At 41.9% G+C, this 24,664-nt stretch overlaps 1 protein-coding gene across 1 annotated transcript; it reads left to right on the top strand.

The window, feature by feature from the left end:
- Positions 1-73: 73 nt before the first annotated feature.
- Positions 74-23,619, top strand: naa25 (N-alpha-acetyltransferase 25, NatB auxiliary subunit). The gene is made up of 24 exons (XM_083793434.1): positions 74-186; positions 6,772-6,857; positions 7,813-7,951; positions 9,382-9,500; positions 10,725-10,799; positions 11,101-11,208; positions 11,331-11,409; positions 12,406-12,517; positions 12,640-12,729; positions 13,311-13,483; positions 14,082-14,194; positions 14,916-15,126; positions 15,716-15,805; positions 16,038-16,218; positions 16,934-17,033; positions 17,944-18,095; positions 18,496-18,621; positions 19,429-19,681; positions 20,319-20,442; positions 21,190-21,255; positions 21,762-21,859; positions 22,013-22,123; positions 22,575-22,715; positions 23,220-23,619. The coding sequence occupies exons 1-24, from the start codon at positions 126-128 to the stop codon at positions 23,337-23,339; spliced, it is 2,928 nt and encodes a 975-aa protein (XP_083649560.1). The 5' UTR covers positions 74-125; the 3' UTR covers positions 23,340-23,619.
- Positions 23,620-24,664: the final 1,045 nt, after the last annotated feature.

Below are 24,664 nucleotides of genomic sequence, written 5' to 3'. Positions count from 1 at the left end.
TCTGTGCGACCCATAGAGCTGGCGCGACCACCACCATTAGCTTAGCTTCGGCTACCGAAGCGAACGATGTGGCATTGTGCGCATGCCCAGAAACATTTACCCAGGTAAACTCCAGCAGCAGCACCATGGCGGCGGCGCGAGGCCATGTGCAGGATCCCAACGACAGAAGACTCAGACCTATTTACGGTAAAGAAAACAAAACAAATCAAAGAGGCCAGATAACGCAGCGAAAATGACACGTTGCTTGTTTATCCGCGGCGTTGTCAGAGCGACCTCTCGGTCGCGTGTTGTTTGCTCGTTACATTGACGCAGTTTCCACTGTCAGTTAGTAGTGTGTCGGGTACTAGTATTATCTCGAGCGGCCCCTCGAGCGGCTAACCATCCAACCGCTCGAGCCGCCGCTCGCGCTCACATATACGTCGAACGTAGGACGGTGTCGCGCTCCCGAAATCAGCAGACCTACAAGCTCACCGAACGTCGCTTCTGCGATGCGCGGTGAGCTTGTAGGTCTGCTGTTTTCAGCGCGAGACTGTTGCGCGAATGACAGTGCACGTTATAATTCCCCTCTCACACGCAGCACAAGACAGCAGAGTTGACAATAATCTCATTTAATAGCACAAATGCCTTCGTTGTGTTCTGTCGCGTTAATAAATTGGTCAAAGTGTTTTTAAAGTGGTATAATCTAACGTTGCAGCATGCATGCATGCAAAGCCCTCTCCTCTCTCTAAGCTAACGTTAGCTAGCTATTTGACAGCTAGCTTTAGCTATTATTAGCACTGTCTCTGCCTTAGCAAGCAGCATGCTAGTTCAGTCCAGTTTATTTTCAGCACGTTTGGACATTCAAAATACATGTATGTGCAATGTACAACAGTGCATTTATAACGAGGCACAATCTCAAATGGTCCAAGGTAAAATTTGTCAAATCCACTTGACATAAAGTGTCCAAGATGCCTAAAAAGGGGACAGGGAGAAGGTGTGTGTGTGTGTGTGTGTGTGTGTGTGTGTGTGTGTGTGTGTGTGTGTGTGTGTGTGTGTGAAAGAACTGCATCAATATGCAGCAAAGAACAAAAGACTACTACTACTACTGTTGGGTATTAATTTAAATGATTGTTTAACTGCTAGTGGGTTAATGTGTGTGCCCCATGCCTATCTCCGTTTGGAACCTCTATATCTACGTAGCAGCATAGATATAGACAAACGGAGCTAGCCCATGCCTTAAAATCAAGTGTACCGGGTAAAAGTTTCAACATGATATAATAATGGACCAAATATTTAGATGCACAACAGCAGTGAAGGGCAATAGTTTCACGTCAGGCCTTTTGTAAAGACTTAATAATTGTATTAAAATAAGTATTTGTATTATATTGAGCAGTTTTGGTTAAGCAATAGCATATTGTGTGACAGTCAAGTTCACTGGAACAGCTCCTGTGTAATGGCCCACCATGCAGCTGCAATAATGTTCTGTGTCTCTATATTCAGACAAATGAAATTGTGATGTCACAGAGAAATGACACCTTTGTTTCTCGGAGGGCGATGTTAAACAAAGGGCAAAAAAAACAAGGGCAAGTGAAAACAGGGTTTTGTAAAACAAAGCATTACAGCCCATGCCATGCAGCATAATAATCACATGATCACACACCAACTGTGGGGTACAACTTAATTTATTTCCCTCTCTACCAAAGATGGCACGGCAGTGAATGCCAAAAGCAATATACAGACAGAAAGGTGCAGATGAACTACTGCTACTAGCCACTTGCAACGTTACAACGTTACAGAAAGGACAGATTGTTAGGATACATACCGGTAGGCACGTAATGTGGAAAAATATGAAATGATAACAGCTGTCTCAGGTCATACCTCGCAATTGGAAGCAATACTGCATGGCCAATTTCTGGTGACAAGATTGCTGGTTAGAGGAGAATTTTGTTCATTTGGAATAGCCAGATAGCTTTTAAACATTTTGGCTAGATTGGGTCGATCGTGGGCCACCTGAGTTGTCTTGGCTTGCTTCACAGTTTTGTGAATGTGGGGATGTACCGTGTTTGCATTTGCAATGGATATAACCACCCCTGCCTCATCCGTCCTGTAAGGGTAAGGTCATGTCAGGTGTTCCCTGTGATTTCCAAATGAGGCCCAAAACACAAGGCATTTTCCTTGCTGATGGCATTCACATTGTTGAATGTACTGTACTAGTACTGTGTACCGTAGCTCACTGTTATTGCTGGCTAGTAGCTGCTGTTGCTATTTCAGCTGGCTGGGCATTGTCTGACTCTGTCTGCCACTACTGTTGACCTTAAGAGTGCTGCACACGCTTGATATGAAGGTGACAGTAATTGTGTCCTTACACTTGGAAGACAAAACTATTCTAACCTCATCTGATACATTGCATTGCTTGCGAACCACCTCATAGCTGATATATATGCTTAATTGCATGATTCTGAAGAAGAGCTTTACAACCCATTTTTGGGGGGGGGAACCCCTTTTGGTGTTTTAAACATTATGTTATAATTTAGCTATTGAAAAATAGCAGATCTACAAGCTCACAAGCTTGTAGGGTTAAGCAGTGTTTTCACATTGCATATGGTCAACATTATGGTCAAAGTTGAGGTCACAGAAGTCTATCTCATTGTCTTTAAGTTGCTATCTATTAAGGTCACTGCTTATGAACCCCAAGAAAGATTTATTTGCCCGCAAGCTTGTGAGCACTAGGGTTGGGATCCTTCTGATTTTTACGATTTCAGTTCCTAAACGATTCCCTCTTAACGGTCCAATTCCTTAACGGTTCCCTTTAACGATTCCTATAGGGGGTTCGAAATGGTTCCTTACAGGTCTGTAACTCTGATAATGTACAGATGGAACCAAATGGAGCATGTATATACACACAGAGTTATTATAGTTGTCCTTGAAATTAAACAGTTTTAGAACCACTGGTATTGTAACTGTATAGCAGAGAAACAGACATGAATTCCACATGCAAAGCTTCGACAGTGTGATGATGAAACCGGTTCTGTAAACTGTTTCAAATGTGATGGAACTGATTCCTGGTTCCTCTGGATTAGGATCACATCCCTAGTGAGCACCCACATGGAAGACTAATTGAGTAAAAGTAAAAAGACAGAATGGTCTTGGTACTCTCATTATCATATAGGTAGCATTGTGTTTAGAGTCTAAAAGCCAACCTACTAGTGTAGTGCATTTAGGCAGTTATGCTATTTATGGCTCTGGCACTATCAATGTTCACACACATGGCTCACTTTAGCGCATCATTAGTGATGTGATGTGTAAGTATTATTCAAGGTACAGACACTAGACTATGATATCACCACTGTAGCACAACAACATAAAAGGATGAAGGAAAGCACTACCATTGAGATTGAAGAAGGGTAGAAAGGCCATCTGTTAATCAGAAGGTCACCAGACGGTTCGCCTCCTGATCTGCTCAGCAATATGCGTTAAAGTGCCCCTGAGCAATACACTTAGCTCCTAAGTGAAGTGTCTGTCTGTGACACTCTTTCTGTGTTCAGTGTGTTGTGCTGTGTGCTGCCCTGTTAACTGTGTGCAGTATTCAGCAAAGGCTTCTTTTGCATTTACAGACATATTATTTATCGATGTGATTAAATTATACTCTTAATAGCATAATGATAGTGTAGTCTTGGACCAAAACAGACAGATATTGTTTGTTTTTAATCTAGTCTGACATTTGTGTATTTATGTACAAAGAAGTCCAAAGTGTTTCACCCAGTTAAAGGTAGAAGGGACAAGGGATAATCAATGGATAGGAGGTCTTTATTGAGAAATGTACTCTATCTGTGCAGTGCTAAACACTAAACACAGATGGAGATATCCAGTGGATATTTGGGAGGATCGACAAAGACTGACGGACATAAACAAATCTCGGTCAATATTCGTCCAAGCTTGAAGATGGTGTAAAAATTGTAACATGATGGTAGACTGCTCACACTATAGCTCTCTAATCAAATCAGGGTGATGTGACCCGACATCTCTGCATAGTGCATACATTTACATATACACTCCATAACATGATCAACATTTCTCAGTAGCAGAGTAACACGGCACCATACAGATAAAATAACCATTTATTCATTCAAATTAATCATGTATTGGAGCCAGTGATGTAAATAGGTTTTCAATGTAATGAGTCCCAGGATGTCCCAGTCATATTTTGCCATTTTTACAAATTTAACTCCCATTTAATTTTATATGGTTATAATGTGGTTATATTCATGTAGAAAACGGAAGAAGAAATTATTATTATAACTAAAGCTAGCAAAATAAACTAGAATTAAAAACAGTACAGTAGTGCATCCCGTGGATGCAGAGGTCGTTGTTTTATTGCGTCACTTAACTATATACTGCGTTTTGGGATGCAAAATGCACCCTGTTTTAATCTCTGATTGGAGCTTTATGCAGCATTTTGCCGGAGACGGTATTAAATGCAGCGTCAGCCATCACTAGCAGCACCGTGCTGTGGTAGAGAAAGCAATGTGTCCATTGAACCAAATAATTAGGTCTAAACTACTTGTGATTTACGAGTGAGATCTAAGGTATTATCGAATTGTTTGTTTGCAAACTGTATAATTCTCATAGGATTTGACACTACGATGACGATGCTTTGGGCTGTATCACCTTTTAGTTTGAACTTTGAAATTGAGTTTTTAAGTATTTCAGCTTGAGTCAGCTTGTTTTTCTGGGTTGTTGTTTGGTAGCTTAAAACATGATCCAGGTTCCATCCAGACCGGCCAACTTGAGCTCTGCTGCACCCGAAACCTTTCTGTGACAATGGTTGACTCAGACACTGACACCAGTTTGAGTTATTTCATTGACACAATTGTATAACAAAAATCACACCCGTGTGAACTGAGTGGTGCAACTCCCCTCTCCCCCTGCCCCCCCCCCATCTCTCTCTCTCTCTCTCTCTCTCTCTCTCTCATTCTCTCATTAGCAGGCAACAGTGCAGCACTATCTCTCTCTCTGTGTTTATGGCACAACAGCCCCACTTTTGCCCCTACTGCTACTCATAGTCACATAGGTTAACACGGACATTGCTGTTCCTTGGAGTGGTTGCACCACTCAAAAATACGAAATGCATGAAAGGTACGCAACACGAAATCATTATGTCTCAAACTGTAGGGTACATGCTGAAAGCCAGGCAAGCGTTTTACAGTGTAACACAATCAGTTCCTCAGTTCTTCTATTATTGGCCACAAAGAGTGAGCTCAGATCAGTGAAACCATGTCCATATGTCGCTCTGATATCGTCTCTGTCGGGTGGAAACCTCATATGACAAACTGTTACTTTTCAGGATTACAATTCAAAAGTAGCAGATCTACACGCTCACAACTCGTTTTGAGCTTCTACTAGTAGGGCTGCCAGGGCGTTAATTTACGTCAAAACACAAAGTTGAAATCTGGAGATAGGTGGCAGGCGGTTTCTGCCTGACCGCAACAATATCTTGTGTGTGTAAGGGGTACCGGTACGTGGTGTTCATTCTGTATGCCAGGCTCACGCCGACAGAAAGCTGGTGTACAGCTCTACCTTCCCCTCCTCTCCACATGCAGCCTAGGAGAGGACGACTGTCTGGAACAGTCTGAAGGTTATCCTCAAATACAGTCGCTGTCGGGGCAGAAACCTCTTATCTCCCTATTTTAACTTTTTGTGTTTTTTGTCCTACTTCATCATACTACAGAGTGCCACACGAAACCATCAAAAGTAGCAGATCCTACAAGCTCAAAACACCGCGTAAGCGACAGCAAAAATGGTGGTGGTAGGTGGTGCTATTCTGGACATATGAGGTTTTATTTCCACCTGACACCGACAGACGATATACCAAACAGCGGCTGTACATCTACAAACACAGTGATGGTGGTTGAATATATATATATATATATTTTTTTTAAATATATTATTTATAGTTACTTTTGACTTCATGACTTTATTTGATAAGAGTGGAGATTGACAGGGAATGGGGAAAGTGTCGCGTTGCGTTTTATCGTTTTCTTGTGTACAGGTACATAAGATTAACATGTTTTTGTTCAGCTTACTTCCGACAATGCAACAGCTTAGCTAATCATAATAAGTATTATAATAAAAGTAAAATTAGAACAAGGGAGGTCGACGCAGCAATGGTCCGCCGGACCCGGGAATCGAACCCGAGCCTTGCTGACACTAGGCTGCATCATTCAGAACCTATATGGTATTAAAGTGGCCTTAACGACTCCGCCATTGTTTCTTGTCACATTCCTAAGCCAATAATTTGATGACATGGTCATCGGTCAATAGCTTTGAATCTTCCGCCGGTCATCAATTTATTGCCTTTAGGAATGTAACAAAAACCTCTCCATGAATTCAAGGCTTCATAGGGTGTGTAATTGATAGAAAATAAGTAATTGTTTCTGTGAACTACTCCTTTAATGTAAAAGGAAAACAAAGATTTGGCGCCCCCCCTGTTTAAGTAAGGGTTCATAAACAAGTTGATGTCAAAAGTTCCAACGGAGAGAATCGACAGGATGAGAGACAAATATATTTTCTTTCTGGCACAGTTAATTTGGGAACCCAGCTGGCATGGAAAAAGAGGCATTCTTTGTGAAGATGTAAGGTTTATATCATTGACATAATATAGCTTAATAATCAATCTACTTGGAAGCCACACTTTCACAAACATAACAGTATGCTTCCTGAAATGTAAACGTATGAATTGCATGTGCAAATGAACACAAATTATCCTCTTTAATGTTCCCTTCATTTCCTCAGATTCTCTTGACAATGGAAACAACAAGATGGCCATCCAGCAGGCAGATAAACTGCTTAAGAAGCACAAGGACCTGCACTGTGCCAAGGTAAAGTGTGTGTGTGTTAGATCAAAGTAGAAACAAAAATCACGTGTGTGTGTGTGTGTGTGTGTGTGTGTGTGTGTGTGTGTGTGTGTGTGTGTGTGTGTGTGTGTGTGTGTGTGTGTGTGTGTGTGTGTGTGTGTGTGTGTGTGTGTGTGTGTGTGTGTGTGTGTGTGTGTGTGTGTGTGTGTGTGTGTGTGTGTGTGTGTGTGTGTGTGTGTGTGTGTGTGAAGTGAGGGGCACCCACTGTGGCTGCCATGATGTCACTGCTTAAAGCATGTTAGCGAACATTAAAAGTCCATAGACTTGGCTGGGGATATTAAGATAAGTCATTCTGGTACTTGAGGAAGTCTTGACAGCGAAACACGTCTGTGTATTCGGAGTGCTAGCTATTATTTTCTTATTGAAAGTGTGTGAGATGTATGCTTTTGCAATGTATTGTGGTTCAATCTTTTCAAGCTGTGGCCAAAATAATCACATTTGAACTTGGGGGGGACCCTGATGTGCACTTGGAATGTAGGGGTTGAGGCATTGCTATCTGTCAGTCAATGAATTGACCCACCTTAACACATTTACTGTTACCATTTATTGAAAAATTAGGATCTAATTACTGCCAGCATTTATTGAAAAATGAGGATCTAATTACTGCCAGCATTCTTTTTTTATTTGAGCTCTTATTTTGAAAAGCCGCCATTTCCTGTCAGTTAGCAGTAGAAAGCAGTTGAAAGAAATGGATAGGTGATCTAAGATGGACGATCCAATGTTGTGCTAACAACACAGCTAGCTAACAGGCTAACGTGAGTAGCATTATGGGTCGCTCGACCGAATGCACTATAAAAGTGCAATTGACTGAGATCTCAGTCAATGGCGGTCAGGGTCAGTATCAAAATTAGGCTTCAATTGACTGAGATCTTAGGCAATGGCAGTCTTAATTTCTGGTTTCCTCCCCTCTGCTCCCCAGGTCCTCAAGGCCATCGGACTTCAGCGTACGGGAAAGCAGGATGAGGCTTTCACTTTGGCCCAGGAGGTGGCCACGCTAGAACCAACCGATGACAACTCACTACAGGCCCTGACTATACTGTACAGAGAGATGCATCGACGTAAGCGGCGAGCGCACACAACACTCCTTAGGTCCCGTGTCCACGGACAACACGTGGATGAAAGTTCTCAGTCACTACGGCCGATTTCAGTCATGAATCCACAGATTGATTGATTGATTACTTTATTAGACAGAAATGTAAACGGTGTTACAGACCTGGTAGTTTCCGGTTCTATTATCTCGCACCTCGGGTCTGTTTATCATGACTAGCCCTTACCCGTTGTGAAATAGTTGTTAAATTGGAAAAAGGGCTTCGTTAAGACCTCCATATCATTATGGTCAATGCCGGTGTGAAAAGTGGGAGTGATTGGTGCAGGCAGTGAGGAGCTACGGCAGTCAGAGTGACACTCAGACATTCAGACATTGTCAGAATTATAGTATGATGATGTATAATACCCGAGTGGATCCGAGAAGACCCATGCTCAGTGTTGATCGGTAGAGAAAAGCATGAAGTGTTATGATGGTTATTAATCTGACCTGGGATCAGATTATTGCAGGGCAATATCAATCTATACCTCCACGGAATCAAAATGCTCACATGGCGTGTGAACCTGGTCTTCTTGTAGGCTGCTACATAGCTAAGTTTCATTATAATTAGTATAACTAACATCCAGCCTGTCGCATTTTAGATATGTCGGGTCTGCAATATCTTGGAACAAATGGATCTCTTTAAAAAAAAATGTTGGGTCCGCTCGGATCTCAGAACCAATGTCACTCGTGCATCCGAGTGTCATTGTCAAATACTCAGTCGGGTCTTCGGAAAAAAAACCCAGGTCCATTAGGGTTCAGGTCAGAAACGAAATGTTTTTATTTTCTTCATTTTTTATTTTTTATTTTTTAGTTTCACACTATTTGATGTTGTGGACAACATCCTGCATAACTAAATTCAGGACATGTGCGCTGTGCGGTGCAGTGGATGTAGACAGACACTAGTTCTGTCCACCTCGGCAGGTTCTGTGTTCTGTCGCTGGGTCGGCGGCAGGTTTCAGCGGCAGGCTGGCATCGCTGTTACATACAAAGACAAATTGTGCGACCTGGCGCGGTACAAACGGGACGAACCGAGGCGAATATATATATATATATATATATATATATATTCGGGTCTAATTCCTCATTGGGGCTGGAGCCCGGCCGCCCCCACAGAGACGTCACTGGTTCAGGTCGGTAATTTTGGACCTGTGAAGAGTTCTACTACAGAGTAACAAAGGGAGTCTACCAACGTGCCTCAAGCCTGAAACCGCTGATCCGGTGTTTCACAGGTACAAGGACATGAGTTGCATAAGGAGAAGAGACTGAATCAGCACGGACATTTAGAGCCTTTTATTAGGTGCTGAGTATACAAAAACGTTTCGACCTTGCGGTCTTCATCAGAGTCATGAGTCACTCTGATACAGAGTATTTGTGTGAGCTGAATTTTCTGTTTTCTTACAGCGGAGTTGGTAACCAAGCTGTATGAGGCTGCAGTCAAGAAGGTCCCACTCAGCGAGGAGTACCACTCCCATCTCTTCATGGCCTACGCTCGTGTGGGGGAGTACAAGAAGATGCAGCAGGTGGGACAAATTAAGTCATTTAAACACGCATAATGCCCATTGCCCAGCTCTAATGATGTTTAAGATTCAGTGATTACATTTGATACACAGTATGATAGACCAGTGGTTCTCAACCATTTCAGCCTGTGACTCTCCCAAAATAACCCATTCAGGCCTGACGTCGAAATTAAAAAAAAAAGTTTTCTAAATCATGACAATTTTCTGAAAGATTTGAGGCACATTTTAACGATTTTTGCAAAAATAGCAGACCTACACGTTCATAGTTCATGAGCTTGTAGATCTACTATTTTTCAATAGCTAAATTATAACATGTTTAAAACACCAAAAGGGGTTCCCGCCCAAAATGGCATGATCTTATGTGAACTGGGGACACCCCCCCCCCCCCCCACCCTGACAAGCACTTGGAATGAATTGTAGGAATTCAGGCATGAAATTATTTTTCACTCTGTTCCACAGATAAATATTAATCATAAAATAGCAGATCTACATATTGTAGATTGTCTATTTTCACAATTCTTGCCTCTTATATTATTTAAAAATGTGGCCAATACTGTATATGGTCCTGTCCAAAGTTGATGGAATTTTGGGGGAAGGTCGGGCAGGAAATACAGAAGATTTTGTCAATACATATTGTACCGTACCAAAGTTCTTCCTGCTCGGTCTATACCCAGAGGGACAGAAGATAAAGCGTAATGAACACATATTTATAGATATATGTCTTTTACAAGCTAAGAGAATGATAGCATTGACCTGGAAGAGACCAGACAAACCAAGTATTAATTTACACAGTGGTTCAGGGAATTGTCTATATGTTTACCTTTGGAAAAGATTGCATATATTCTTATGGACAAACAAGAAGTGTTTCAGGAGGTGTGGGGCCGTTTTATTAGATACATAAAGAACAATAATTTGTCACATTTAATGGATGGAGCTGAAGAGGAGTAGTGCTGTTGTTTTTTTGTTTTTTGATTATTGTTGTTTTGCTTTCTTTATAGTAATTGTATTGTCTTGTAATGTTCTTTGTTGTTTTCTGTATGTTTGTATTGTCATTTGTGTGTAAAAAAGGAAAATAAATACATTGTTAAAAAAAAAAAAAATGTGGCCAATGTTTGACCAGCACGTGGGGACTGGGGAACCCCCTTGGGGTCCAGACCTACAGGTTGAGAACCACTGGGGCTTGACACGTCTAAAGAGTATTGACGATCGTAATCTTCTCCTTGACAGGCAGGAATGGCCCTCTATAAAATAGTTCCCAAGAATCCTTACTACTTCTGGTCAGTCATGAGCCTGGTGATGCAGGTAGGTTTTCGGCACACAACTACTGTACAAGTCATTTTATGCTTGTTTGTGTGCAGGTGTAATAGCCGATCTACAAGCTCACAACATGTCACAACGCGACACATTGTGAGCTTGTAGATTTGCTATTTTTTTGCACACAGATGAGTATAAATCATGAATTTCAGCAGCATCAATGCTGCAATGATGCAATGTATTTTGGTGGCAAAATACACTTTAGTTGACTAAAACTAGACTAAAACATTTCAGATGACTAACATGACTAAAACAATATTTATCGACAATCATGTTTTTTCTTTTTTAGGCCATCTCGGCACAAGATGAGAAGCTGGCCCAGACCATGTTTCTTCCCCTGGCAGAACGCATGGTGGAGAAGATGGTGAAGGAGGAGAAGATAGAAGCGGAGGCAGAGGTAGGTGGAGTGTCTACATGTAGACATACCGTCCATGTTTGATGCACATAGTTTATTGTGACAAATGGCCAGTCTCAGTTGCCTCTGTAGTATTTACCTTTGTATTGTTTGTGTCTCTCTAGGTGCAGCTGTACTTTATGATCCTGGAGCGACTGGGGAAATGTGTAGAAGCTCTGGAAGTGATCAGAGGCCCACTTGGGGGTATTTTGTGTGTGTGTGTGTGTGCGCGTGTGTGACTGTGTACACTTGTATTAATACTATACTTGCGAGGGCTTGTAGTTTATTTCGAGCAATAGACATTGTGAGCACTCGTTTAGGCTTATGATTAGGAAAAGATTCAGGTTGGGCTTAGGGTTATGATTAGGCGTTTAGAGGGTCTGGGTTTAAGAGGTTAAATTGTGGTTTAATTGTGTTAATTGCTTAGGAAACAGTGCTAGTGTGGAGGGCTCCTTTCACACTGTTCCACAAATCCCAGACTAGGACTTGTTGGCCATACATATTTTATTCAGTCATGAGATTTTATTTAGCTTTAATCCATGCATGTGTCGCCGAAGTGAGCCGCAAGGCAAGTGAGTTGCTTGCATTGAGTAGCCAATGGCCAAGGGTGTTGGTTCGTTGGTTGGACAAAAATCCTTTCTCTCCATCCACTACCACTGAAAATAACATGTTTTTCAGTTGCTTTGTATTGATATTCTGTGTATACAATTCTTATTTTAATCTTGGTGTCAGTAAAAAGGAACATCACAGGTGCAGCATTGTGACTGGGCATATCATGTTTGTTTTTAGTTTTTTCCAAAAAAAAAGTTTTAGCAAATTCAACGGGAACAAGGCAGAACGAGCCTGCTGGTTAGTCAGTCGTGGACCAATCAGAAGGCTGACAAATGGTGAATTAAAAATGATTGGTGCATGGTTTGCATAATTTGTCAGTGGAAAAAGCATAGATGCGTCAAAATGGCTTCATTAATTCTATGGATTGTAGCTTCTAATGAATCCTCAACTTTGTCTATCTTATACAGTATGCCTTCCTCATGTGTCGTATGTGTCTTCCCATAGAGAAACTGACCAGTGTGTCTTATCTTCTTCCCATAGAGAAACTGACCAGTGTGTCTTATCTTCTTCCCATAGAGAAACTGACCAGTGTGTCTTATCTTCTTCCCATAGAGAAACTGACCAGTGTGTCTTATCTTCTACCTATAGAGAAACTGACCAGTGAGCTACAGAGTAGAGAGAAGAAGTGTATGATGCTTTATGAGCGACTACAGCGCTGGCCTGAGTGTAACGCTCTGGCCCACAAGCTCTTATTGAAGAAGTAAGTCTATAACCGAGCAATTACGTATCGTATACACCCACCATGGATATGCTGTATCCATTATGACAGATAATATATATTTTTACCAACACTTGTATCTCTCCATCTGTCTCCCTATTCAGTCCAGATGATTGGCAGTTTTATCCTATGTACTTTGACGCTCTCTTCCAACTCATTGACCAGTCATGGAACCCCCCAGGCGAAGGAGACCAGTGAGTAGAATCAAATTATTCCATTAGGTTGGGCATGGGTTCATGTGGTTCCATTTGTACACTCGGAGTTAAATGAACACAGGTTTTTACAATATAAATTCGGGTCCCAGGAATGCCCAGGAATGCCGTTAAATTGGCGCCCGTAGCTTAACCCATTCTGACCGGGCACCCATTTTGGTGTTGGCATCATGTTATGCTTTAGCTATTGAAAAATAGCAGATCTACAAGCTCATATCGCGCCACCGAGTGGCGCGATACGAGCTTGTAGGTCTGCTATTTTTTTTAAATCGAAGAACGACTGACATTTTTAGAATCTGATCTCAGGTCAGAATGGGTTAATCAGACCAGTGTGTGTCCAGTGGAAAACCTCGTATGAATCTGATCTCGGGTCAGAATGGGTTAATGCATGTCAAACTGGGGGTCCTTGATATGAAAACGGTTGAAAAACACTGCTAACGCTGTACAAATGGGCGTCCGCAGGCTTATAAATGTCAATTTGGGGCTCCTTGACATGAAAAAGTTTGAGAACCACTGTTTTTCTGACACCACAACTACGTGCACGTCTCTCTGTTTCTCTGCAGGTCCATAGAGGGCACGGTGCATTACTCTGTGGCCGAAGTGATGACTTTTGTGGAAGAGAGGATTAAGGGGGAGGACACCAAAGAATCCCGTCAGCTCAGAGGCCCTTATCTAGCCCGTCTTGAACTCATACACAGATTGAGAGAGAGGGGCTGTCCTGAAGCCAGCCAGCTAGGTACAAACAAACACACACTGTGTAACAATGTTTAAAGATTCTGTCAAATTCCTTTGGTTGCCCCTCCTGATGAGAACGCTGCGTTTCCTCATTCAGATCGGCTATGTTTGTGAGGACACACACAGCCGCTTGTTACGTGGCAGAGCCGCAGAGAAAACTGTTATGAGGGTCGACTCGGCACTTTTTGGCACATTTTGTTGCCCCCCTTGACATGTTGTGCACATAATCATATACATAGCGATGGCACTGTTCAAGGCCCACAGAATATTTCGCTCCACGACAATCGACACACGAGTGTCTCAAGACGGAGCCCAGTCTCTGCTGTCATAGGGGGGGGAAAGTGTGCCATCGCAAATTAATGCTCCGTTGCCTCTTGTTATTGGCAGTTGAATGTAGCTCGTTTTCACCAAAATTGCTGTATAGCAACAGAAAGCAGAGACATTTTTATTTGTATATATCCTTGTATATTACAATCAACGGGCTTGGAAATGTTGTGATGACGTTGACTCGCATGTTGTGGGAAGAGTGCCCTCTATCATAAACACCATCATATGTGGTGGTCTGTGCGTTGGATTGACACTTTTGTGTATATGTGCAGGTGAGCCCTTAGAGCTGATGGTGGAGTTCTTTGGGAAGTTTGGAGACAAACCCTGCTGCATCACTGACCTGAAAATATACCTGCATCTGCTGTGTCCTGACCATCACGTTCAGGTAAAGTGTGTGTGTGTGTGTGTGTGTGTGTGTGTGTGTGTGTGTGTGTGTGTGTGTGTGTGTGTGTGTGTGTGTGTGTGTGTGTGTGTGTGTGTGTGTGTGTGTGTGTGTGTGTGTGTGTGTGTGTGTGTGTGTGTGTGTGTGTGTGTGTGTGTGTGTGTGTGTGTGTGTGTGTGTGTGTGTGTGTGTGTGTGTGTGTGTGTGTGTGTGTGTGTGTGTGTGTGTGTGCGTGCAATCAATACAATCGATTCGTTTTTGTGCAAGTAGGGGAAAATGCGGGGAGACGTGGAGCAAGGGGAAGAAGGAAAAATCAAACAAAATATCTTCATATATACTGTACACAGCATATCATCACAATTATGCACTTGAGGTTAGACATACAGTAAAGTCCATGAACGTAGCATTAGGTATATACTGTGTACATTATCAGAATATCAGCGCATTGTACGAGATTAAACTGGCAAAGCATCTGTGTCATTTAATTTCTTTGGCTATTCAAAAATAGCAGATATAGAAGCTCATAGTACGTCATTCGTGTCGTGCTATAAGCTTGTGGATCTGCTATTTGTTTGTAAAATCTTGAAGATTTGCGCTAATTTATCATGGTCATTTATCATTTGACATGAAAAAGTTTGAGGACCACTGAAAACCTTTTTTCAGAAAACTGTGAACTAACTATCACTCTGCGTTTCTTATTTTCTCCATGTAATGTTTCTTTCAGTTTATTAACCGCCTGGGAGAAGCGGTTCCATTGGGCGAGGAGGAGGGTGAGGGAGGCTTCGCATTTCCAGGCGACACCAAAATTCTACAGAGACATTTATGTGTGTGTCAGCTGAGCCGCGCACTCGGACTGCACCACCTGCTGGACGTAGAAGGAAAACTGCGGCTCATCAGAGAACTTAAAGCTCATTATCGTCACGGGTTACAGTTTGGTAAGAGAGGTTACTCTCTTTCAAAGTTGCGCAGAATTTAATAAAATGTTTTCTTGACATGGATGAATTTCATGATGACTTTCAGTCATTTGGATTCCATAAGAAGTCAGCATGTCTGTGTCACGCACCGAATCTTATGCTGCGTTCACATTGGCAGATAGCTTTGTATCATTGTAGCTGAAGTTGAAACCAGCTCAATCTTTTTTGTAGCTGTTGTTAACTTGTATCTTTTGCAGCAGCTACAAACTTTGGATGTATCTTTGTATCGTCATGTCGCTGGCTTCCATTGAAAATTAATGGTAGACTGCATCTTTATATCTGCCCGTGTGAACGCAGCTCGCAGCATTTCAAGCTTACAATGTGTCTATTTTCGGTTATTAGCGCCACGTTTCCAGCTTGTAGATCTACTTTTGATGCTTTTGTGTGATGCTGTAGTTTGATCAAGGGCGTTAAACTATGGAGAGTTTTCTGCCCGGCAGCGATATTGTTTATGAAACTCAGCGTGCGTGTGTGTCTGACAAAGTCTTTCAGTTGTGAGGTTTTATTTCTGCTTGTATATAAAACATAAATATATATCCATGTCCACTAGGAGAGACGGCTCTGAAGACGGAGCTGCAGTTCTCAGACATGTATTGTCTCATGGCAGCTCATGTATACGTTGACCTCTGGACAGACACGGGTAAGTCTCACCCCCCCCCCCCCCCCCCCCCCCCCCCTCTTTCTCTATCTCTCTCAGCACTCTTTCTCTGCTCTTTATAAGTCTTTGTATAATTCACTGTCAGTAGAAAACCACCTAACTCCATTTTAGGCCACTAACAAAGTAGCAGATTTATATTGTGTATATATCAATGTTGTGTTAAATGGACAAAACTAAATGAATAACTAACAAGGTTTAGTGATGTGTTTTGCAGGGGACGTAAGCATGGTGTGGCAGGGTCTGGGTCTCCTCCATGAGGGTCTGTCTCACAGCCCCTCAAATGCCCAGTTCAAGTTGTTGCTGCTGCTCCTATACTGTCGCCTGGGAGCCTTCGAGCCTGTGGTGGACCTGTACTCCAGTCTGGATGCTAAACATGTACAACACGACACCATCGGGTCAGTCCCTGCAACTCAAATTCATTCTTAACCCATTTAGGCCTGACATCGAAATAAATTAAAAAAGGTCTTCTGAAAGAATATATGTTCAAAGATTCTTTCCGCATTTTCACAATTTTTCAAAAATAGCAGACCTACAAGCTCATAGCGCGCCACCGAGTGGCGCGCTATGAGCTTGTAGATCTGCTATTTTTCAATAGTTAAAACACCAAAAGGCCGGGGTTCCCGTACAGAATGGGTTGCATTGCCATTGGTCATAAAGAATAGCCAAGTAGTTGCCCACCACAATCTGTCTCGGTTTTTCAATCCACAGTCTATGCGAACACAGTCAACACACGCCATTTTGGAAAGAACGTGGGCCCCTTCCCTACTTCCTTCACAGGTGTTACCGATGATACTAATGAAGGCTCTGTTCCATTCTGGTCATTCAGAGTCAGGGTGCTGCTATTGTGCATGTTAGCTCACTGGGAAACACTTTGCTACACCAGTCAAAGTGGGTTCCAAATGGCCCCGTACGGGTCTGTAACTCTGAGAGTGTACAAATGGAACCAAATGGACCCTCACTGGCAGGCGAGTCACTAGGATATGACAGCAGTCCACAAATGTGTGGGGGAAGGAAATAATTGACTACATTGGGGAGGAAAAGGAAAGCTTTTAGATTTAAAATAATAATTCAGGATATATTTGGATACATTGTTCTCTCTCTTGCCCTCAGGTTTGTGTTGACGCGCTATGCAGAGTCTCTGGGTCAGTTTGCTGCTGCCTCCCAGTCGTGTAATTTCTCCCTCAGGTTTTTCCACTCGAACCAAAAAGATGTAAGTCCACCAAATGTCTACGTACTAGTAACACTGGTATATTGATTATTAGGTTTTGTTCGGACTGCAGGCAAATCCAAATAATGACATAATCAAATTGGAGATATAGGATTGACTGTCCACACTGTTATTTGCAGGTGATCGTCAGATCAAGTTTCTGTATTCATACGTCGCCGACCTATAATCTGCATTGGTTACGGCGGTAATGATGTAATGATGACATAGGCGTGAGTAACGCTTCATTTATCCTCTGCTGTACGACTGCGTCGCTTGGCAAAAGAAATTCAGATCTACAAGCTCACAACGTGTCACCATGCCATGGGTTGTGAGCTTGTACATTGGTTATTTTTGGCTTGTGACACCATCGTACAACAAAGTCTAAATCAGGCTTCAGTGTCCACAGACTGAGACACTTGTTTAGGAATGGTTGTGGTCTGGCAGAAACCTCTAATCCCCATATTTTAACTTTTTGTGTTTTTCCGTAAATGAACACTCTACTTCATCCACAATTACAGCATCACACAAAAGTAGCAGATCTGCATGCTCGAAGCGCAGCACAAAACAACGCGCTTTGAGCTTGTAGATCTGCTACTTTTGCTACTGTTGAATTTAAATCCTGAAAAGTAAAAAGTTTGGACATAGGTTTCCACCAGAAAGGGATTAAATCACATTTGGATTTTATTTCTAACCACCTAAGAGGAGTGTGTGTCAAATCGGATGAGCGTGTGGATTTGTTGCTGCTCAGATTTGATGAAACCAATTTGGTTCCAATCTGGATATAGGCCAAAAATGTGATTTGGGGTTTGTCTGAACAATGTAGCTGTTCTTCTTATGTCTTCATCATTAATGTCCCACTTTGTTAAGTCTTCCTGTCTGAAGTCTCTTTGCTTCCTTCACCTTTTCCAATTAGACCTCAGAGTATATCATCCAGGCGTACAAGTATGGAGCATTTGAGAAAATCCCAGAGTTCATTGCGCTCAGGACCAGGCTCAACCAATCACTGCACTTTGCCCAGGTGCGCACGGAGAGGATGCTGCTGGACCTCATCCTAGAAGCAGACATGTGAGTGTGTAGTGTGTGTGTGTGTGTGTGTGCAAGTACATGTACTCAAGTACTGCACTTAAGTGCACTTTCAAAGTATTTTTACTTTACTGGAGTGGCAAATATTGTACTTTTACTCCACTACAATAATTTGCAAACATTTGTTACTAGATACTTTGCAGATTTGTATAATTATTACAAAACATAGATTAACCACTTCAGTTCAGCCTACCATTTGAAAATCGTGACGCGTTAACTGATCTGCTGTTTTCATAGACTTTCTGCATAATGAGTGCTTATACTTAAGTAAAACAAATGGAGTACTTTTTCCACCACTTGTACACAACAGAACACTCAATCAACACATGAACACTTTGCACGTAAAGGATTGCTAACCTCTGTGTTCTGTGGCTCTGGCCAGTGTGTTGAGTTTGGAGGAGAGTGTAAAGGCCATGGGTTTGTGTCCAGAGGAGGATGACATTCCCTGGGCTCGTATGAGAGACAACAGAGACCTGACCGTCTGCACCAGCTGGGACCCTCAGACCCGGTGCGTACATACTGTAGACCAGTGGTTTTCAACTCTTTTTCATATCAAGAGACGCTCTTATTTATTCAGCATTTGAGCCACGGACCACCATTTCGGATTTAGCCTCACAGACCCAAAAGTAAAGGATATTTTGTTATCGTTGGATACGTTTGTGAACAATTCCATGCTGTATTGATGTTTGTACCATTAGGATAACAGGAAAAATCAAAATATCAAATTCTCTACATTCTCTAATTGTGTAGATTTCTTGTAAATTTAAGTGATTTCTAACAAAAATGTAACTCTTGAAACCAAATGGACCCATAAGAGTTTCATTTTACACACTCAAGAGTTAAAGATCTATAAGGGTCTTCTTTTGTTATCAACTGTCCATCATTTAGCTCGGGGCCACCAGGAACCCTGGACCACTGGTTGAAAACTTTATTGAAAAATGAATCATTCACACAATTAACCCCAGGGGTCTTCAACGTTTTTCAGCCCCCCCTCCCCCACACACACACATTATATATATATATATATATATATATAATGTGTGTATATTCATGCACGCACACACACACACACACACACACTATCATTGACAGCACTATCATCAGTGTTTTTTTGGTTTCTTTACATGCTATCTTTTCTATTAATGTGCGGGATTCATGTTAATGTGTGTTTTCAGAAATGTTACCAATACTACTTATGCTTCACCTCTGGCTCTGTACTTGGTCTGCTGTTTTATCCTTCTACACCCGACCTCTTCGTTGAATATAGCAGATCTACAAGCTCACAATCAGTTTTTTTGCTTTATTCCACGGACAGAACTTTAACCGAGGAGCACAGGCGCCTGTCTCTGGAGGAGGAGTCTGTGTGGCTCAGGATACGCTCCCTGACGCTCCGCCTCCTCGCCTCATTGGCCCTGCTCGGACACGCCCCCCTTTCTTCACAACAGCAGAACTCGGATACGACCAACGAGAACGGAGTGGGAGACAAGGCCTCGCTGCTCGGCAGCTTGCTCTCCCAGCTGGAGCAGACTCTGCAGACCGCAACGCACTTATCAAAGAAATGCACACAAGTATGTTTTTGTTTTTGAGGGGTGCTAGGCTAGCCCCTCCTATGCCCAGCTTTGTGTGTTTGTGTCTGTACCCCATAGCGATGATTTGATTGGCTGAGCGAAGTACGTATTGAGGATAAAAAGTGAGGATGCAAATTGTGATTGGCCGGAATGAGATGATGTATAATGATAAGAGTGACCCTCACTTCACACGGGTGTGATTTATTTTTTAATAAGACTGAAATTATGTCTTCATTTATATACCGGTACTTGGTTTGCGGAATAGCAAAATAGCAAATAGCATAGTGAGCTGTGAGGCTTGTAAATGTGCTATGTTCGGTGGCTCAACCAAGTTTAAATTATGCATATGATCTATGTCGGGTGGAAACTGTAATGCCAAAACTGTTACTTTTCAGGATTATTATAAAAAGGTTTGCGTTAGCTTGCGGATCTTCTACTTTTGATGCTTTTGTGTGACGCTGCAGTATGATCAAGTAGCACGTTAATTTACAAAACAAAAAAAACACCAAAAGTATAATTATATGGAAATAGAAGGTTTCTGCCTGACAGTGACGATATCATCTTTCACAAGCTGTGTGTGTGTGTGCGTGTAACAGACACTGCTATTCTTACTAATATGCTATTTGCTACGATGCAGTATCCATTCCTGGGCCCTCCCTCCACACGCCTGGCCTCAGCCCTGTCCAGCGGGAGCTGTCAATGCCAGCTGGCTGCCCTCCAGTTATCTGTTCACCTGCAGGAGCTGGAGACCGTCGGACTCGGTAACTAATCTGAAAAAACTATAGATAGATAAAGAAATAAATACTAGCACTGTCCAACAATAAAACAACATTTGCATGATTAATCGCATAGTAATCACATATTTGTTTATTGGCACAAACTTGAAAACAGTGCATTGTGTATTGTATACGGAGCAGGATATATACTGTACTTTTATACATCCAATTATAAAAAACAATGCTATTTATTTAATTGTCTTATAAATTATATCCTCTGGTGTACATAGACAAACAGTGCGTTTTAACAGCGGGTGAGCGTCGGGCGACACATCGCCTAATTGCCTGCTATCGGGCGAAAAGATGAATTATTTGTATCTTTTCGGGCGGCGTTCCTCCGCCCACTTTTTGACTATTAGCCGTTCGCCTGTTATCGGCGGTAGTCGCCGGGTCCCATAGACAGATTATGCACTTCATCTGGCTGTCGCCTGCTGTTAAAACGCACTGAAAGAGACGCCCTGTATTTATTTCTCTCTCACACACACTCACACACTCACACACACACACACACTCTGAGGCCAACATTTCTGTTGCGTTCATGTAACGTTATCGCCCAACATGTGTCGTTAAAGAGCTGAAGAGACATGGAGACTCCTGTTACTGAACAAACACTTAATGCAATGAGTAACAGAATATAGAGCTATTTAACCAAAGAAATTCACTTACCCAACCTTAAATATACTGTACTGTATATACTGTACGGTTCTGACACAACTGTTTTCTTTTCTCCAGATGAGTCGTCAGAGCTTCAAACCCAGATCTGTAACGGTTTCAAATCATTAATAGTACAGCTTCAAGGTAAGTAACCACTGGTTAAGACCCACTGTGATAGATTGTCCATTTCGACATCAAATCAAAACTTTATTTATAAAGCACATTTAAAAACGACTGTCATCGACCAAAGTGCTGTACAGGTTAAAAATAGGAAAGGCAACACAATACAATCAATACGATGCAATAAAATCAATACAATCAATGAAATCAATTATAACAGAACAATCGGACAGGGGTGGCGAGGTTACGAAATGAAGCTTGGCTAAAAGCCACATCGAAAAAAAGCAAAGACTTAAAAACCTCAATGGACGTAGATCGTCCATTTCGACATGCCCAAAAATAAGAATGCCAGATTGACCGTGGTTAATATGTCGTTATATCATCATGATTTAGGAAGGTTACAGATGTTTAATTCTTTTTTTACCATCCCTCCCTAATACCCTCAAATTGTAGCATTAGCATTCCAGCTGTACAGGGTGATTATTATGTTTGTCTGTTTGCCTTATATATCTCCATTCCTGTGTCCCCAGAAATATTGAATAAATCCAAAGGAGATCTATTGGAAACGAAAGACAACAGATTAAAAACGCAGCCCTCCTTATTAGAAAACTTTGTTTTCTTTGTTGAGGTGAGACGTCGGTTTTTACTACACATACTGTGATTAATCCTTTATTTGGTATTTTATTGTTTCCTGGTGTTATTGTTTAACGTGCAGAGACTCCCATCAGCCATTATAGGAATTAGTGAAGTTCTGAAGTTGTCTGTTTTCCTCCACACACAGACTTTGAGCATTGTTTTCTGGGTGGCCAGTTACTGTGCCAAGGTCCTCCGACCACTCAAGTCAAGCCTACAGAAGAAGAAGAAGAAGAAAAAGGACACCAATACCACTCTGGTATAGTAGCTGTTCCCATGGATTAAAGTCACGGCTGATTTCAGTCATTTGGATGCCATAGAAGCATGTCTTCTATGTATGGAAGCATGTTGCGCAGAGAAAGTAGCCGATCTACAAGCTCTCAATGTGCTTGTAGATCGGATATTTTCGGTAATTAGAGCATTTGAAGTGGTCAAACTGAAACATGATTATAAAATCTTAATAGATTTCTTTACCTGGTTGGCAGTATGTAGAACAGCAGGAACAATATTACTAAAACATCCATCATTTTACATATTGTGCTAATTGTTTAGGAAACGGTGCTAGTGTTTCCTAAACGCTAGCGCTGCTTTAAAACATTTTGTTCCCCCAGTCGTGATATCTTATTTTGCTTGGTTTAATCCATGCGCTAACATTTGTCCAGACTCCAAAACAGCACAATGAACCAGTTTGTTTCTCCTCCTCCATCCAGCCAGCGGTGATGTGTGGCTTCCAGGAGCTGACAGGCAGCTTGCAGGAGCTGCTGACTCAGGCTGTGGAGGACATAAAGGGACAGGAGATCACTGTGACCGCTGTCCAACTGGCCAGTCTCACCCTGGACGGGGACTCGGATGTAGGTTATTCTCATCTGTATCTAGTAGTCCAGTGATCTTTGGGAGACCCCCCGATGACAGTATAAGTGTATACAGGGTCTACAGTTGAAACCCTCTAAAATGAAAAAAAGAGACCAAATATTACTGTGGAACAGCTATTCTTTGCAAAATGCCCTGCCTAGCGGTCCGCGCACCTACAGTATGTCTCTTTCCTTGTTTCCTCTATTAATAAAGACAAAAAGCCCCAAAAATATATTTTAAACAAATGAGATATTACCGGTATGTAAGAATGAGGAAATAATTGGGAAAATTGTCTATCTACAAGTGTTGTGAGCTTGCAGATCGGCTATTTTCACAATATAAAATATATCTGTGGAACTGAGTCAAACTAAATGTAGTGCCTCGGGGTAGGGGATTTCCAGTTCAAGTCTGATTTATTTTTGGGGGCTGTGGCCTGAAAAGGTTTGAGAGACAGTCGCATTTGGTATTCCCGCTCACTTCCTGCTTGTGTGTTTGCTTTCTAGGAGATGTCGTTTGCCAGGTCTGCTATGGACAAGGTGCACAGCAGTTATCTGCGCTCGCTGCAGGAGGTTGGAGATCTGCTCAAGAAGAGAGCAGAAACTATAAAGAACCTCAAGATCTGAATAACCATCAACATAAGCGAACATTTAGTCATTGTACCACACCCACCCATCACCCCAATGGTGCCCCCCCTCCACACACGACCGCCTGTCAATCCCACCAACAAACCTACAAAAGACATATTTTCTCCCCAATTCCCCCATTTAACCCATCAGTTACCTTTTTCCACTTTGTTCTACACTCACTTTGTTTTTTTACCATATTCTAAGTCTGGAATGGATTTCATTGTGGATTTCTAATGCCTGATGCATACTTGTGGTTGTGCGCCAGTGTCACGCACAAAAACAGCCAATCTACAAGCTACATGTCTTGTAGATTGGCTGTTTTGGGTGTGAGACACTGGCTTGTAACAAAGTATAAACCAGGCTATATTCTCAGTCTATCATGCTGTCAAACACACTTGAAACGTGTAATCCAGTTTCAGCACAGAACCTTGTCAGTCACTCATTAATTTATATAGTAATTATAAGTGAAATTGAGGAAAAATATGTGCTTAAGAGTAGAAATAAATAAAAAAGAGAAAGTATCTAGACAAATTAATAAGCAATTTTAGGCTATTCCTGCAACGATTAAAGAACATCAGCTACCAAGACGATACATTTAACGAATGAAAAGATAAAACAAAGTACAATAAACCACTATTCCCTTTTTGTTTTTAGTTGTGTTTAAGCCTTCCGCTGTCCCAGAACAATGGGGGGTCTCTGTAGCAAACACAGAAACGCCCAGATGCTTGGAAGTGTTTTTTTTTCTCACTACAGTCCTTGTAGACTACTGCGTTTTACAGAAAAACTGCGGGGGGGTGGAAACGGCGGACCAGAGATATTGCTCCGATATTCGCGTCCGAAAACGCAGCAGTCTGTAAACTCCTTTACTGTTTGGACATGAGGAGGATTCTCTGTTTGATTTGAGTGCACTGCTGTACCAACGTCTGTACGAACAGAGCAGATGTCACTCTATGGAAATAATGGACAAGCTGACAACGGGGCAGAAACTGTAGAAAGCACTTGGACTGGACTTTCCCCAATGAATTGCTGGGTCTATTTTATTTTATTTTATTATCTTATTTTTCAGCTTTATTTTTATGCTGTGTGCTTGTGTGAGTGGAGCCACCTCTGTAGTTGCAGTATTATGAAACAAAATGCAGTCATGGGATAAGTTTGCCACTTCCAACCTGGTGTACCTAGTTTGGGCATGTCATTGTATACGCCAAGATTTCAAAATAAATAGTGGAAATAGCAGATCCGCAAGGGTCGTGAGCTTGTAGAACAGCTATTTTCGCTATTCCTCTACAATGCAGTATATATATATATATATAGATATATATATA

The sequence above is a fragment of the Protomyctophum parallelum genome (genome assembly GCF_964188405.1).
Source record: "Protomyctophum parallelum genome assembly, chromosome: 21".
Classification (NCBI taxonomy): Eukaryota; Metazoa; Chordata; class Actinopteri; order Myctophiformes; family Myctophidae; genus Protomyctophum; species Protomyctophum parallelum.
Note: the sequence above shows the minus strand (reverse complement) of the source record. Positions and strands in the feature narration are given on the sequence as shown.

Coding starts and splice junctions, on each gene's coding strand:
- naa25 (XM_083793434.1), top strand. CDS start 126: ATGGCGGCGGCGCGAGGCCATGTGCAGGATCCCAACGACAGAAGACTC. Junction 10,800..11,100: donor TCATGAGCCTGGTGATGCAG/GTAGGTTTTCGG, acceptor TTTCTTTTTTAG/GCCATCTCGGCACAAGATGA. Junction 18,096..18,495: donor CTCATCCTAGAAGCAGACAT/GTGAGTGTGTAG, acceptor GGCTCTGGCCAG/TGTGTTGAGTTTGGAGGAGA.